The sequence below is a fragment of the Bos indicus x Bos taurus genome, chromosome 19, assembly GCF_003369695.1.
Source record: "Bos indicus x Bos taurus breed Angus x Brahman F1 hybrid chromosome 19, Bos_hybrid_MaternalHap_v2.0, whole genome shotgun sequence".
NCBI lineage: Eukaryota > Metazoa > Chordata > Mammalia > Artiodactyla > Bovidae > Bos > Bos indicus x Bos taurus.
Genome location: NC_040094.1, coordinates 44,717,618 through 44,732,499, shown reverse-complemented (window position 1 = coordinate 44,732,499; position 14,882 = coordinate 44,717,618). Strand labels below are relative to the sequence as shown.

General features: G+C 50.8%; 1 protein-coding gene across 1 annotated transcript; it reads left to right on the top strand.

The window, feature by feature from the left end:
* The first annotated feature begins 1,417 nt into the window (after nucleotides 1-1,417).
* On the top strand, nucleotides 1,418-14,778 carry DUSP3 (dual specificity phosphatase 3). Its single transcript, XM_027517100.1, has 3 exons — nucleotides 1,418-1,619; nucleotides 4,769-4,995; nucleotides 11,087-14,778. Exons 1-3 carry the CDS (start codon nucleotides 1,495-1,497, stop codon nucleotides 11,290-11,292), a joined length of 558 nt encoding a protein of 185 aa, XP_027372901.1. The 5' UTR covers nucleotides 1,418-1,494; the 3' UTR covers nucleotides 11,293-14,778.
* Nucleotides 14,779-14,882: the final 104 nt, after the last annotated feature.

The following is a 14,882-nucleotide window of genomic DNA, read 5'->3' as shown; positions in this document are numbered from 1 at the left end:
GGGTTGTCATAGTTACTCAGTTATGACATCAGGGACAGGTCCCCGGGGAAGAAAGAGGAGCAGTGGAGCATGCCTGGTTGTCCCTGGGCTTCTCTTTTGAAAGTTAACCTATGTCCCAGTCAAGATGAGGACTGAGGCTCAGAAGATTTCCCACCTATCTGGAATGCAGGTGCCACCAAGGGCAGCAGGAAAAAGTGTGTTGTCTGGAAGGGGTGGGAAGGCATGGGGTGGGGGTGGGAGGTTGGAGAAAACCAGCCTTGGTTATACACCTTGGGCTGTAAGTTTAGTCTCCACTGCAATGGTTTCCCTGAAGGTGTGAGACTACAGCTGTTGGAGATATCAATACAAGACCCTTAATGATAATTTGATTCAATGTCATTTTGCAGGTGAGGAAACTGAAGTCCAGAGCAACAACCAAACTGCTCTAGAGAAAATTAGTGGCAGAACTGGGCTCGGGATGTGGGTTTCCTGAATTCCCAGCACCACAGTTGCTCTTTGGAGGGTGGGGAGATCTGCCATTTCATGTCAGTGGAGGAGAATGGTCATTTGCTGGTAACCGGACCTCAGTAAATGATGAGTTGCTGACATCATGTGGCTTGTAGTGGGCTGGCAGCTGCTCTAGGAGGTGTAGCCCCTAGTGGGTGCGCTACACGTTTGCTGATGGAGAGGGAGAACCCCTACCTAGTGCTCACTATGTAAAGCTGGGCGCTTTCCTGGAATGTTATATTGAATCTTTCAAAAGGCCCTAGGAGTTAGGTGCTTTTATTACCCCCATTTTTTTTCAACAAACAGGCTCAGAGAGGTTAAGTCACTGCCCAGGACCAGAATGCCATGCTTGCTTGCATAGAGCCCAAGCTTTAGGCAGGATGCCGACTCTTACTGAAGGCTGGAAGAAATGAGCCCTAGAGCTGGGCTTCTCAGCCTTTAACCTTCGTAGGGATCCCCAGAAGGGCTTGTAAAATGCACATCCTCATTTAGCAGGTCTGAGCTGGGCGGGGTGGGGGGGCGGGGGAGATTTTACATTTCTGACCAGCTCCCGGGTGAAGACAACGCTGCTGGTCCGCAACAGGCAGTCAGAGCTCACAATCGGAACCCGGGTGTCCCTGTAATCCTGAGAAAATTAAGCGACACTTGGGTGTACCCCCGGTCAAGAAAAACTTTTATTACGCCCTGCATTTAGTCCAGTGTAGTTACTGCACGTCCATGCTTCAGCGGGGGGCGGGAAGAGGACTCTCCGAAACTCCAGGGTGGCAGCATTTCCGCCCCGGACTCAGGCCCCGAAGTCTTTCCCCGCGTCCCCCGGGCACCAAGCGGCGCGCATACTTGCCGGAGCTGAGCGCGCCTGGACGCCCGCGCTTCGCCGCTTCCCGCGCCTTGCGGGCCCGCCTCCAGGGCGGGACGGGGCGGGTCCCGGCTCCGGAGCCCCCGCCCAGCTGACCCGGCCGCTCTCCCCTCGCTCGCGGCTGCCCGGGCGTGCAGGGCCCTGCCGCCGCCATGTCGGGCCCGTTCGAGCTCTCCGTGCAGGATCTCAACGACCTGCTCTCGGATGGCAGCGGCTGCTACAGCCTCCCGAGCCAGCCCTGCAACGAGGTCACCCCCAGGATCTACGTGGGCAACGCGTGAGTCGCCTCTCCCGGGCCCCGAGACGCCCCTCCGACCCCTCCCCGGGGCGCCCCGCCCACCCGAGGGCTGGGGTGGGGGCGTCGGCGGGAGCGGGTGGGGGGAGCCGGGGCGGGGTCGCTCCTCCGGAAGCCGGGGCCGGGGCTGGGCGGGGGCTGGAGTCACCGCCCACCCTTCGTGCATGGGGCGGAGGGGCTGGACCCCGCCCCGTCCCCGCTCTGTCCTTCCCTTCCCTGGGTGGTGGAGACCCGGTGCCGCTCGGGCAGCCGGTGTCCGGCCCGGGGCCTCCACCCTCTAGGTGCTCGGCCTTGGGCGGTGTCGGGGCGACCAGGTTCACTTAACAGGTGGCCCTCTGTCGCCCGACCGGTCTCCGGCCCGCGCGTCATGTGACAGCTGCCTGGTTCTGCAGTGAGGTCACCGCGGAATGTCTGTCTTCGCTGCCATGGCAACGGGCTGACGTCACAATTCGGGCGTGGAATTTTCCCGGCGAGGCAGGCTTAGATCGGAGAATTGACATTTCCCAAACTTGGGGGTTCAGAGATCTGGGGACAGGTTTCCTCGCTCCTCCCCCTACCTTCCACTTAGGGTTTGATTTATCTAGAATTCTAGAACGACCCAATGATAAACCCCCTGAGGACCTGGGCCATCACTTAGCAAAGGCTGCCGACCTTTTCGCCACCAGGAAATGCATTTATTATTTAACACTTAGGAGTTCTTACCAAATCGATTTTCTCATTTTCTCATAGTCAAACTACTAGTAAGAATTTCTCAGTAGCAGGAGAGAACTAGTGATAGCCATTCTGAGAGGTGTTGAAATCTCAGCCAAAAGTTAAAAATAGATTCCCATGCCTGTGTAGCCTCCGGAGGGCACAGGAGGTTGGGTTGGATTTTCATGAGACCCTGAGGCCCTAACCTCCGTGGGCCCAGAGACCGCAAGTCTAACCCGGTTTTCTCCTTTTTCACAGGAATAAATGGTGGCCCAGAGCAGGTGAGGGCTTGTGAGGTTAGGGTCAATATCTTGTTCATGTCTGTATCCCAGGTCTTGGACTAGGACCTGATGCTTACTTTGCCAAGGACTGCTGCAAAAATGGGGGTCATCACAGCACTAGGGGGTCTAGCAGTCAGGTCCCAGCTTCATGGGGGCCAACCTCGTCCATCTGTCACTCATTCACCATATGGAGCATCACTGGTGTCAGGCACTGAACAAAGTTCATTCACAGTGTGTGTGTTAATTGCTCAGTCGTGTCTGACTCAGTGCACCTATGGACTATAGCCCGCCAGCCTCCTCTGTCTGTGTAATTTCACAGGTGAGAATGCTGGAGTCGGTAGCCATGCCCTTCCCCAGGGGATCTTCCCAACCCAGGGATCAAACCTGGGTGTCCCTCATTGCAAGCAGATTCTTTACCGTCTGAGCCACCAGACAAGCCATCATTCACAGTAGTGATGGTAAAGTTGTTGAATGTTGACTTAGTATTTGAGAAGGAAGGTGAATGGCAGTGACTCTTCAAAGTTAGTTATTTTAGATCCTTTTTAATGAGCAACTTTACAGTTGTGTGCAGTGTCCTGATAGCTAACGAAGGGTACCAGAGTCCTCAGTAATTGCCAAGTTCTGAGAACAAGCCCCTTTCCATCCACCCAGGCAGCAAGGGGCCTTGGCACTCTTGGAAACCCTGCTGTCTTGGGCAGTTTGGCTCAGTCAGCTGTCACTACTGCCAAGGTGGAAACCAAAGATGTGAACATCTGGTGGTGGTCAAGGGTGGCACGTGCCAATGGCCACTGTAGAAAACACATCCCTTGCCTTTAAGCAAATCTGACCTTGACACAGACAGGGGCATGGGGAGTGCTCCACAGGGAAGATTGACTGAGTACCTATTTCTCCCCTACCGCTTGCAGTCAGAAGTGCTTTAACAAAATCAGGGCCCCTGATCAGGGCTCACAGGGCAGAGTGAAACCTGGAGGAGCCCCGTTTTCTGCCTCGTGAGATTTGTGGTTGATGTGGGCATGAGAAGCAGAGTGAGGGGGAAGATAGAGCAGGCCTTGTGTCGGGAGAAAAGAGGCCTCCTCCCAGCCCTGCCATGCAGCAGCCCTTGAGAGCATATGCATGTCCTTCGTCTGTCCTGTCGGGCCAGAGTTGAAGCTCTGTCCTTCCTTCCTCCCAGGGCTGATGTGACAGGCAAACAAGATCACGCAGGAGAAGGCCTTGTGTAAAGTGTAAACTGCTGTTTGAATTGGGACGTTGTTGTGAGATGAAATAAAGCAGCCCTTTGACTATTCAGATTGAATGTTTTGTAACCTCTACTGGCTCCCCAAGTGCTTACTCACCCAGGATAGCTTCAGAGACGTGGCTAGTGGACTATGGCAGGAAGGTCCCTCTAGGGGATGGAAGGGGGCTGCTGCACTCTATAATCCAAGGAAGAAGGCTGCTGGGCTGTGCTGATTTCATTCTTCACTGATTCACCACATACTCCTTCAGTACCTACTGTGTGTGCCAGGTACTAGAGCACATGCAGGGCATACGGACATGAAGCAGACATGGTTCCTCCATCAAGGAGCTCATAGCCTGGACGTCTAAACAAATAAGCACAATCAAGCATTAGGATAGTGGCCCTGATCACGGTGTCAGGCTCTGTCTATAGAACAGCTCATTTAACACTAACAACAGCCCCAGGAGTAGATACTGTTATCATCCTCATTTTACAGATAGGGAAACTGAGGCATGGAAAGGTTAAGTGACTTGTTCAAGCTTAGTAAGTGACAGGGCTGTCTGGAGTCTGGCTCCATTTTTAGCCTCTTGGTGATATCACCACCCACAGGATCGAGAGCACAATGCTGGATGAAGGGGAGATCAGGAAATGCTGCCAAGGGAGGTGAGATATGAGAGGGTGCACCTTTATGAAGAAGGTGGAGAAGGACATTCCAGGTAGCGGGAATAGTGTGGGCATGAAAGCACGCAGGCTATTTGTGGCAGGTAGTTGGAGCTGGCTGGAGTGAGGGCAGAGGGTCATAAGCTGAGGCTGGAGAAGCCAGCAGGGGCCAGAGCACGGAAGGTTCCTTTCTGAGCCAAGAGGCTTAGGGTCTTCTCCATCTTCCTCCCCTGAGGGCTGCCAGGTAGTCAGTTGATCCTCCCCTGTTGCTGTTTCCTGTCCAGGTCTGTGGCTCAAGACATCCCCAAGCTGCAGAAGCTGGGCATCACCCATGTCCTGAATGCGGCTGAGGGCAGGTCCTTCATGCACGTCAACACCAATGCCAACTTCTACAAGGACTCCGGTATCACCTACCTGGGCATCAAGGCCAATGACACACAGGAGTTCAACCTCAGCGCCTACTTTGAAAAGGCGGCAGACTTCATCGACCAGGCTCTGGCTCAGAAGAACGGTAAGGGACCTGCCACCCAGGAAACGGTGGGAGGCAGCTTTTTTTAAAATCAATTTTTATTGGAGTAGGGTTGCTTTACTGGGAGGCAGGTTGAACTTGACTTTTTTTAGAAAACAAGCACATGACAGGCCTTTTCTTGGAAAACCTGATGTTTTCTGGCTCTTGTGTGAAAGGCTGAGAGCTTTGGGTCTCTCTCTGCTCACCTGGCTGCCTGTTAAGTGACCACACGTGACACAAGGCCTCGGCACCCTTGTGTTTGCATTGACTTGGGCTGAGGGTTGATTGCCAGCCCTGCTCCCCTATTCAGATAGCTGCAATAGTGAAAATTTATTATTTTCTGTGATAAGAAATCCCGAGGTGACCAGCTCCAGGGCTGGTTGATGCAGTAGCTCTCTGGTGGCTTCAGGACTTTTCTGCCACCCTCAGTGTTGGGGACTCCCCTGATGGTCCGAAGACGCCTGTGGTAGATCTGGTTACCACCTCCCAACAGGATAAAGTGCAGTGATGGATGAGGCCACCATCTCTTCCTCATGTTTCTCTCTGTTCTTCTTCTTTTTTTTTTTTAAATATTTAGTACCTTATTTGTCTTCGCCGGGTCATAGTTGCAGCATGTAGGATCTTCAGTCTTCTATGTGGGGTCTTTAGTTGCAACATGTGGGATCTTGTTCCCTGACCAGGGATGGAACCTGAACCCTGTGCTTTGGGAGCACAGAGTCCTAGCCACTGGGCCACCAGGGATGCCCCTTCTCTTTTCTTAAGAACAAATAAAACAGCCCATAGAAACCACCCAGTGGAGTCCCCCTCACCTCACTGGTGAGAGCTGGGTCACATGCATTACCTGGCTAGGGGAGGGGGGCAGCCCCGATTGGCTTAGGCTGGGAGTCAGGAAACTTTGGCCCAGTTTTTAAATGCTTCCTGCAGGTCCAAAATATAAGGCAGGACCGAAGCAGAACTGCTGGAATGCTGGCTGTCAGGTGAGGCATGCCAGAGAGAAATCCTAGAAGGCCAGAGGGCAGACAGCAGCTGAGCAGGCTGGGCCGCTTGCCCTTTCTGCTTTTAGCTTGATTCTGTCAGCAACTGCCTTTACCTTCCTGCCACTTCCTCCAGCCCCTTTCTTCTTCCTCACCCAAACCTGGCGAGGGGGAGCGACTCCCACTGAGGCATGATCAGCCCTGTCCCCCTGATTCTAGCCTGTCTCTGCTGCCCTGATGCTGCTTGTCCCAGCAGCCTCCCCACAGCAATGATTTCCAGCGGACAATTTACTAGCCGCTGGTTATCACACAACTGGGGCCCAGGAGGGAGGTTTGATTGCCTGGGATATCTGCAGTCTTTATCATCAGGCCCTCTGTGGTCCTCCCCAGCCTCGTACACATCACATGCCTCCTCTCCAGCTATACTGAGCTCCGCTGTAGACAAGAATGAGGGACCCAGTGAAGGGGATGGATTTTGCTCTTCCTGTATATCCATTGGTCATTCATTCAAGGAACTTAGAGCTCCCTGACAGTTTCCTCTTTCCATGCAACTGGGTGACCTCCTGCCTTAGCCCATGTGGGTTGGGTCATTTGTCTGGAGGGATCTCTCTGCATCTTCCTGACCCATCCTCTGGCAGACCCTGCCTCATGCTTGAGCCCTAGACGTAGTGTCCATTCATCCATGAAGCCTGCCCGCGGTCTGAATCCACTGTGTCCATTGCCTGTCTCCCTAGCACCTGACATAGATTGGGCATGTAGCAGGTACACTGGAATACTGAACCAGTGACAGGAAAAAATTCCATGGGTTCTAATGCCCAGTGGAAATACTTATAGGATTGATTGGTCAAGTGAGCCAACAGAAATACACTGGCCTCCAACACTGTGCAGGGCTCAAGGGAGCTGGGGGCCCATCACTTTGGGGTGGGGGAATTGGCCAGGGACCCTCAGAGAAGGAAGCAGTCATTTCCAGCTGGGAAGATCAAGGGAGACTTCCTGGAGGAGGTAGTGTATGGGCGAGGCCTGTAAGGATGGACTTTGACCTCTCCCCTTGCTTATTGGCTCTATGAGTTCTGTGCATGCTGAGTATGTTCCAGGTTCTAGATAATGAGGCAGCTGCTCTGCAGAGGGTCCCATTGCCAGGATGGGAACAGGGAAAGCCCTACTCTGAATACTTTGGGTCCATTGGCCAGAGAGTGACTGGGCAGGGAAGTGGAGAACTCCCCACTTCTACCCTGAGAGCATTGGGAAAAATAAGGTTATGTTTTGGGGCTAGGGTCATGGGAATAGAACAGACTGTTTGACTCTGGGTCAGCAAGTTTCCTTCACAGTAATGCCCATGCAGAGGTGTTGGTGGGGAATCATTCACTCAGCTGATCAGCAAATATTTATTGAACACTTAATGTATGCTGGGAATTGTAGGGTATCCAGAATCAATACCCTATAGTCCTTGCCCTTAAGGAACTCACACTCTGGCAGAGGAGGGTTGGTCTGTGTGTGACCAACAGAAACACAGAGCTGGACTGCTACAGAAGAGGATGCACCACATGCCAGCAGAAGACTCGTAGTGTTGGCTCATATTTATTTATTGAATGTTCATGTCTGCCAGGTGCTAGTCTGAGGCTTTTATATATCTCTTCCCTGAATCTTCAGCCATCTTGGGCCATGGGTATATTAGCTCAGATGAGGAAAGTGAGGCACAGTATTCTTAGGTGGGTCATAGGGTGATAACCAGGGTATTGGTCCAGGTTCTCCAGGAAAACAGAACCAATAAAATACACATATATTGTTTATTTTAGGGGATTGGCTCATGTGATCATGGGGCTGGCAAATCTGAAATCTGTCGGGCAGACTGGAAACTGAGGCAGGGCTTTGCAGACAGAATTCTTTCTTCTCCAGGAAACCTCAATTTTTTGCTCTTAAGATCTTTAGCCGATTGGATGAGGTCCACCCACCTTATCAAGGGTGATCTCTTTTACTTAAAGTCAACTGATGGGAGGTGTTCATTACATCTACAAAATCTCTTGTAGACTAGTGTTTGACCAAGCAATTGGGTGTCATAGACAAGCCAAGTTGACACATTTAACCATCACAACCAGCAAGTTAAAATTTAAACCCAGATTCCCATGACTTCAAGGATTGGGATTCTCCATCCTTATGCTGACAAAGGAAATAGTTGAGCTGGGGTCTTAAGGATGAATAGGAGTTTGCCAGGTTGAGGAGGGAGAGGGTGTTCCAGGTAGGAGGAACAGTATGAGTGAAGGCACAGAGGTGAAAAATAGCCTGGGAAGGTGTCGGGGCCTCGGGCAGTTAGCCTGGTAAGTAACGCTTTGGTGGTAGCCTACCCAACTAATGGTGACAGGTCCCATTTATATTGGAAAAAGATCCCTCCAGCTGTTGTGTAGGTTGGTGGAGGGTGAGGGTGGAGGGAAAGCTCAGTTTGGAGGTGAAGGGGCAGAGGTGAGAGATGATGAAGACCTGAACTGAGCACTCTGTGTGAGGAGAGAGTAGGGATAAGAGAAGCCAAGGCTTCTTGCTCAAGGGGCCTTCCCACTTTAATAAAAGATTGGGGGAACCTTGTTGATGATGCTCTGGCCTCTCCTGACCATCCCTTCCTTCCTTCATCCAATGCTGGGGATACAACAGGGAGCAAAACAGACAGGCATCCCTGCCCTCGAGGAGCTTACATTTTGGGGGAAGATGACAGTAGACATAAGTGAAAAAGATGTGTGGCCCCCAGGAAATGGGGATGACTAAAGCACGGAGCAAGGGGATGATGGGGTATAGAGAGTGGGACTGTGGCTCTTTAGAAGGTGGGCAGGAAAGACCTTCCTAGGACACTGGAGCAAACACCTATGAAAAGAGGTGTTGCAGGCAGGCTCCAGTCCGTGGGGTCACAAAGAGTCAGACAGGCCTGAGCAACTAATACTTTCACTTTTCGCAGGCCAAGGGGCTGGCTGGCTGGATTGCAGGGAGAAGGGGAACAAGGAGATGATGTCAAAGTCAGGGGGAGGGGGCGGATCTAGTAATTTCCCTGGTGGCTCATACCGTAAAGAAGCTGTCTGCAGTGTACATTGGGTCTCCTACATTTGATCCCTGGTTCAGGAAGATCCCCTGGAGGAGGGCATGGCAACTCACTCTACTATTCTTGCCTGGGGAATTCCATGGACAGAGGAGCCTGGCAGGCTGCAGTCCTTGGGGTCGCAAAGAGTGGAACACAGCTGAACAACATGTACATACATTGTTTGATTCTCTGTGTTTGTGTTTGACATTCATGGTCCTTTTATTTTGAAATGGTTTTGTTGAGGCATTAATTGACGTTCCCTAAACTACACAGAGTTTGGTAAGTTTTGACATATGTATACATCTGTGAAGCCATAACTACACCCAAGATGGTGAGTTTATCCATCACCCCACGGATTTCCTTCACCTCCCTTTGTGACCTCTCCCTTCCACTCCTCTCTCTCCTCCACTCCCAAGTAACCACTGATCTGCTTTCTATCACTAGACATTAGTGTACATTTTGTAGAGTTTCGTGTAAATGGAGTTGCACAGTATGTATGCTTTTTCGGTCTGGCCTCTTTCACTCAGCATAATTCTTTTGTTTCTTCCATCCTGTTGCACGTGGCAGGAATGCCTTTGTAATGCTGAGTAGTGTTCTGTTGGATGGATGTCCCATAGTTTGTTTATCCATTTACCTGTTGATGGACATTTGGGTGGTTTTCATATTTTGCTTTTGCTTGAAATAGAAAATTCATGTAGGTTAGTACCAGATCGCAGTGTGTAGATCAATGCACTGCACACCACCCGTGTTTTGTTGTTTGGTTGCTAAGTTGTGTCTGACTCTTTGCGACCCCATGGACAGCATGCCAGACTTCCCTGTCCTTCACTATCAGCCCCCAGATCAAGAAACTAAACCTGATCAGCACCCCAGAAGCCCCACATGTTCCTCCCAGTGTTTCATCTCCCACCTCCACACCACTATCCAAACTTCTAAACGCATAGCTCAGTTTTGCTGGCCTTTTTTTTTTTTTTCAGTTTTGTCTTGGCCACACCTCGCCGCATATGTGATCTAGTCCTCTAACCAGGGATTGAACCTGTGCCCCCTGTAGTAGAAGTCCCGTGTCCTAACCATTGGACCACCAGTAAATTCCCCTGACACTTCTACTCTGTGGGATCCTACACATCCTGTTTGTGTGTTTCATCCAGTTTGTATCTGGGAAGTTGTAGACTGTTCAGACTTAGTATTTATCTACTCTTCTGTTGACCAGCCTTTGGGAGTTTCCAGTTTGGGGCTGTTGTGACTAGTGCTGCCTATGATGTCCTGCTGGGATTCTTTTAGCAGACATGTGTATGCAGTCCTATCTGGTGTGGGTCTGGGATGGAATTGCCAGGCCCTGGGGGATGCACATGGTCAGCTTGAGTAGATCCCACCACATGGTTTCCTGAAGCCATGATCCCCTCCCCAAACATGGTAGCTCAGCTGGTAAAGAATCCACCTGCAATGCAGGAGACCCTGGTTCAATTCCTGGGTCGAGAAGATCTGTTGGAGAAGGGATAGACTACCCACTGCAATATTCTTGGGCTGGTACATCCCCTCCCCTAACCACAGTAGCTCAGCTGGTAAAGAATCCACCTGCAATGCAGGAGACCCTGGTTCAATTCCTGGGTCGAGAAGATCTGTTGGAGAAGGGATAGGCTGCAGTATTCTTGGTCCTCCTTGGTGGCTCAGCTGGTAAAGAATCTGCCTGCAATGTGGGAGACCTGGGTTCGATCCCTGGGTTGGGAAGATCCCCTGGAGAAGGGAATGATTACCCACTCCAGTATTCTGGCCTGGAGAATTCCGTGAACTGAATAGTCCATGGGGTCACAAAGAGTTGGACATGACTGAGCGACTGTCACTCTTTTTCACTTTCCCCAGCCACAGATCAAAGTCCTAGCTATGCTCCACATCCCTGACAGTGCTTTGTGTGTTTTATATTCATCTTTGCCATCTTAGCCATTCTGGTGGGCCCAGGATGGCCTGGCAGTGTAAGTTGCATGTGCATGTCCTGGGAAGAGTTTGGACTGGAGTTGAGGCGTGGCGGGCCAGCCCCAGCTCATCACGTCCCCGTCTCTCACAGGCCGAGTGCTGGTCCACTGCCGTGAGGGTTACAGCCGCTCCCCGACCCTCGTCATCGCGTACCTCATGATGCGTCAGAAAATGGATGTCAAGTCCGCCCTGAGCATCGTCAGGCAGAACCGTGAGATCGGCCCCAACGACGGTTTCCTGGCCCAGCTCTGCCAGCTCAATGACAGACTCGTCAAGGAGGGAAAATTGAAACTCTAGGGCGCCCCCACTGCCTCTTCTCTAGAGGTCAGACGGGGGTGGGGGTCCCTGGTTGTGATGTCACAGGCTGCCATGTTTAGGAAACACAGTGTACCCTGCTCCCAGCATCACCAGGCACTTGCCCACACGTCTGTCCCAGCACGGCCCTGGGCCACTTTTACCCTGGGGAGCATATAAAGAAGTTTGCTGAGGAGGGCGTCCTGCTCCCTGGCGTGTCCTTCACCTGCAGTTTATGACGTCCTCACCCTGAGGTGGGGGCCCAGAGGGGGAAGGCCTGTGACAGGTGTGCTTCTCCTGGACGACCCAGGGCAAGAGGTCTGTGGAAGTGCAAGGCCTGAGATGCTCACGGGGGCCCTCCTGACCTCCCCCGCCCCCTATTCCGAGCCCCCACCCCTGAGCCCTTTCCTGAATGGGGCTCTGTAAAGGAACTATGCAAATGTGGGCCCCTCTCCCCCCACTGTGTCTGTCTCCCCTGAATCCTCACAGCCGTCCACGCCCTGCTCACAGAGACATGTCATGAGGTCTGAAGCTGGCTGGGGTCAGTTATCCGTGGGTGGAAATGCTCATCAAGTAACTGCATTTGACGATTTCCTTAGGATTAACGATATCGAAACAAAGAGGCCCTTGTGTGGGCAGACACATCCCCCTTCTTGAAGGACTCTCCTAGATCAATAGTTTGAAAAATGTGACTCCTTAGAAGGCTTGAGTTCAGAATCCGCCTTGGCTCTCAGTCCCTTGGTCCGTTAGAAGAGTAGTTCCTTAGGCAGGGTTTTATTTTTCTTTTTTAGAAAACAGGGTGTTGAAGTCCAGCCTATTTAAAAACCCCACCATTTGGAGAATTACAAGGGTTTTGTCCTAAATTATAGTGTTGGCGGGCCCAAGCCACTCGTGCTCACTGCTTTTTGTCTCAGTTGCTATTCCAAGAACAGGAGGAGGAAATTGGCCAATTATAGCACGTGTGCCGCGTGTGCGTGAGAGAGCAACATAGCCAGTGGCTGGACAAACGGGGGGTTGAACGGCCCAGGCTCACACCCTGCCCACTCACAGGTAGTTCTTACAGCTCTCTGCTGCCAGAAAAGGTTCTGGAGCCTTGGGAGCAAAAATGATTCAGCCAGGCAGAAAGGAAACATGACGGAAGGTTCAAATGGCGCCTTTATTGATGGTAAAGCAAAGAAACAAAAAGAAACAGCCTTTGCAAGGACTTTTTAGGATGATGTTGGAAGCCATGAACACTCACACTCACACGTGTGTACACATTTGTCAGAATAGAGGAGTTTTGTTTTGAACACAGTCTTGTTAGCACTCGGCATAATTGTCATCAGGGCAAGCAACGCAGTGCCGTCGTCTTCAGGTTCCCTAATGGCAGAGAGGTGGTCCTCAGCTCTGCCCCCTGGCACTTAGCACATAGATGTTTGATAAAAGTTTGTGGAATTAAACTTTTTTTTTTTCTTTTCTTGAGCACCAAATATATGCAAGGCATTGTTCTGGTGGGTCTATCAAGCTCCCAGAAGCCTGACTTGGTGGTAGGATCCCTTGCAAGGATTTGCAAAGGAGTCCTACCTGAAATGAAATATCAGGGACTTTTGTTGAATATTTAAAATTCAGTTTTAAGTTTCAATTCAGGCAGTGGTTCTGACCATGTGGAGGTGGGAAATGTGCCTTTTCAAGAATTGACCAGAAGCTTCCAGCTAGGTAGAGGAGAGGCAGGTATGCCTTGGGGCTTAACACCCAGGGGTAATGATCTCTATCTTGACAGAAGCAGCACCGCCCAGCCTGGATGTCCCCTTTGCTCTGTGACCGTAGCAGCCCTGAACAGACTAGAATCTGTCTTTTTCAGATACCAGGCTGCTCCCATAGACCCACCCAAGTGAAACGGCCTTTTCCCCCACTGTGTCCCTCACAGAGGCCAGATAACTCTTCCACTTCATCTAACTTGATCCTCACAATAACCTTATTAACTTGGTGTTGGGCTCATTCATGTATTGGTACCTTTAAGAAAAGGAACTGGGGTTCAGAGTGATTAGGGGTGGGGTGCTCAGGGCTTCCCAGCTCAAAGGCAGAGCTGAGGTGAAACTTCAGGTTGACTGCTCTCTGAAGCTGAATTCTTCCTCTCCTACTACACTCCTCCTCAAGAAATGAGCCCTCGGGAAGGTCTCAGTGCTCTGTGCATGCTGTTGACCCAGCCCCTGTGCACGAGGCCAATTAGCTTTGTAGCCAGAGGACAACAGGTCAAGCCATAGTGCCGGGGGAGGGGAGGGGGGCCTGCTACAGGAAAAATAAGAAGTGTGGGTCCCCAGTTGGGTTAGGATGTGTGGCTCTTCTCGGAAACACGTAGCATCCCTAAGTCAGAGCTTTCTGCTCCACTTCCGGAAGAGGCTCGAGAGCTGGGGCTGGGGTCCCTCTCCCATGCCCAGGCGGTGGTCCTCACACGAGACAGCCTCAGCTACTTAGGTCTGCTGACAGGACCTCTTGAAAAGCCTCTTTGTGTGGGGACATGTTGGAGAAAAGGCCATGGGGAGAATTACTGCCATCACTTTGGGGCTACTTTTCTGCTAATAACTTGGGATTTCTTCAGTCTTTAGTCCCAGAAACCCTATATTTCCTTCACGAAATGTGGCTCCTACTTTGAGTAAAAACAAAATCAACTTCTGTTGTGTAAGAGCCAACACATGCTCATCTGGACAGCTTCCCCCTCTGCCACCGGAAAGTGATGGAATAGGAACTCAGGGTGCCTCTATCCCCTCCTCTGACCTGGTCTCTTTCTTTGACTGGGAGAGCCCCATCTAGACCAAATGAGAGCACCAAATGGTTTTCTTCTCAGTTCTGAAGCAGTACATCTTCCACTGGCTTGTCTGTTTCCCTGCCACTCCAGGTTAGCTGGAGAGCAGAAATCACCATCTTTCAAGCAAGGGGACTAAACTTGAAGACCTCTAAGGTCCCTTTTGGCTCTGACACCATTACGTTGTTACGAGAATCCCCATTGACTTGGACCGCCACCTGGAAATTATAGGGTGTGTAACAATATGATGACCAGCAGGTGGCGCTGTGTTCCACTCATGGTGATGGATGCTTGGGCAAATGTTGGTGCCTTTTGTGTCACAATGTTAAGATGCTAATGTTTTAATCGAAATAAGCACTGATCTTAAAATATGAAGATGTTAGCTTTTCTCGTAGGAAATTTTCTGTCATAAAACCGGCATCAAGAATCACTGAAGAGCTGACAACGATGGTCCTTTCAAGTCAAGATTTTATCCTGATTGGAAAGGGAGGCCATCTCCGGTTGAGAGAATAGATTGGTTGGAAGCTTAACTTACCTGCTGTCAGCTTTTAGGGTAATTTGACTGTGAAAGCATCAATTTTCTGGACAGAAAAGGGAAAGGTATTAAACTGGTTTTAAAAAAAATAAGTTTAATGTCTGTCATATCACAAATTAGTGTTAAAACACTAAAACTGTAACCAAAATAAATGTCTTATATTATGAAGAAATGGTCTTTTTTGTCCTTCTTATCATAGTTGATTTTCTTTTATACTTTCATGCTTAGCTTTTATGTTTGCTTTTTCTAATGATCATCATTTAAAAATTCACCCTC

Bases quoted from the DNA above. Each gene is read 5' to 3' on its own strand.
- DUSP3 (XM_027517100.1), top strand. From the start codon at position 1,495: ATGTCGGGCCCGTTCGAGCTCTCCGTGCAGGATCTCAACGACCTGCTC. The intron at 1,620-4,768 runs GTGAGTCGCCTC...TTTCCTGTCCAG, and splicing joins AGGATCTACGTGGGCAACGC to GTCTGTGGCTCAAGACATCC. The intron at 4,996-11,086 runs GTAAGGGACCTG...CGTCTCTCACAG, and splicing joins GGCTCTGGCTCAGAAGAACG to GCCGAGTGCTGGTCCACTGC.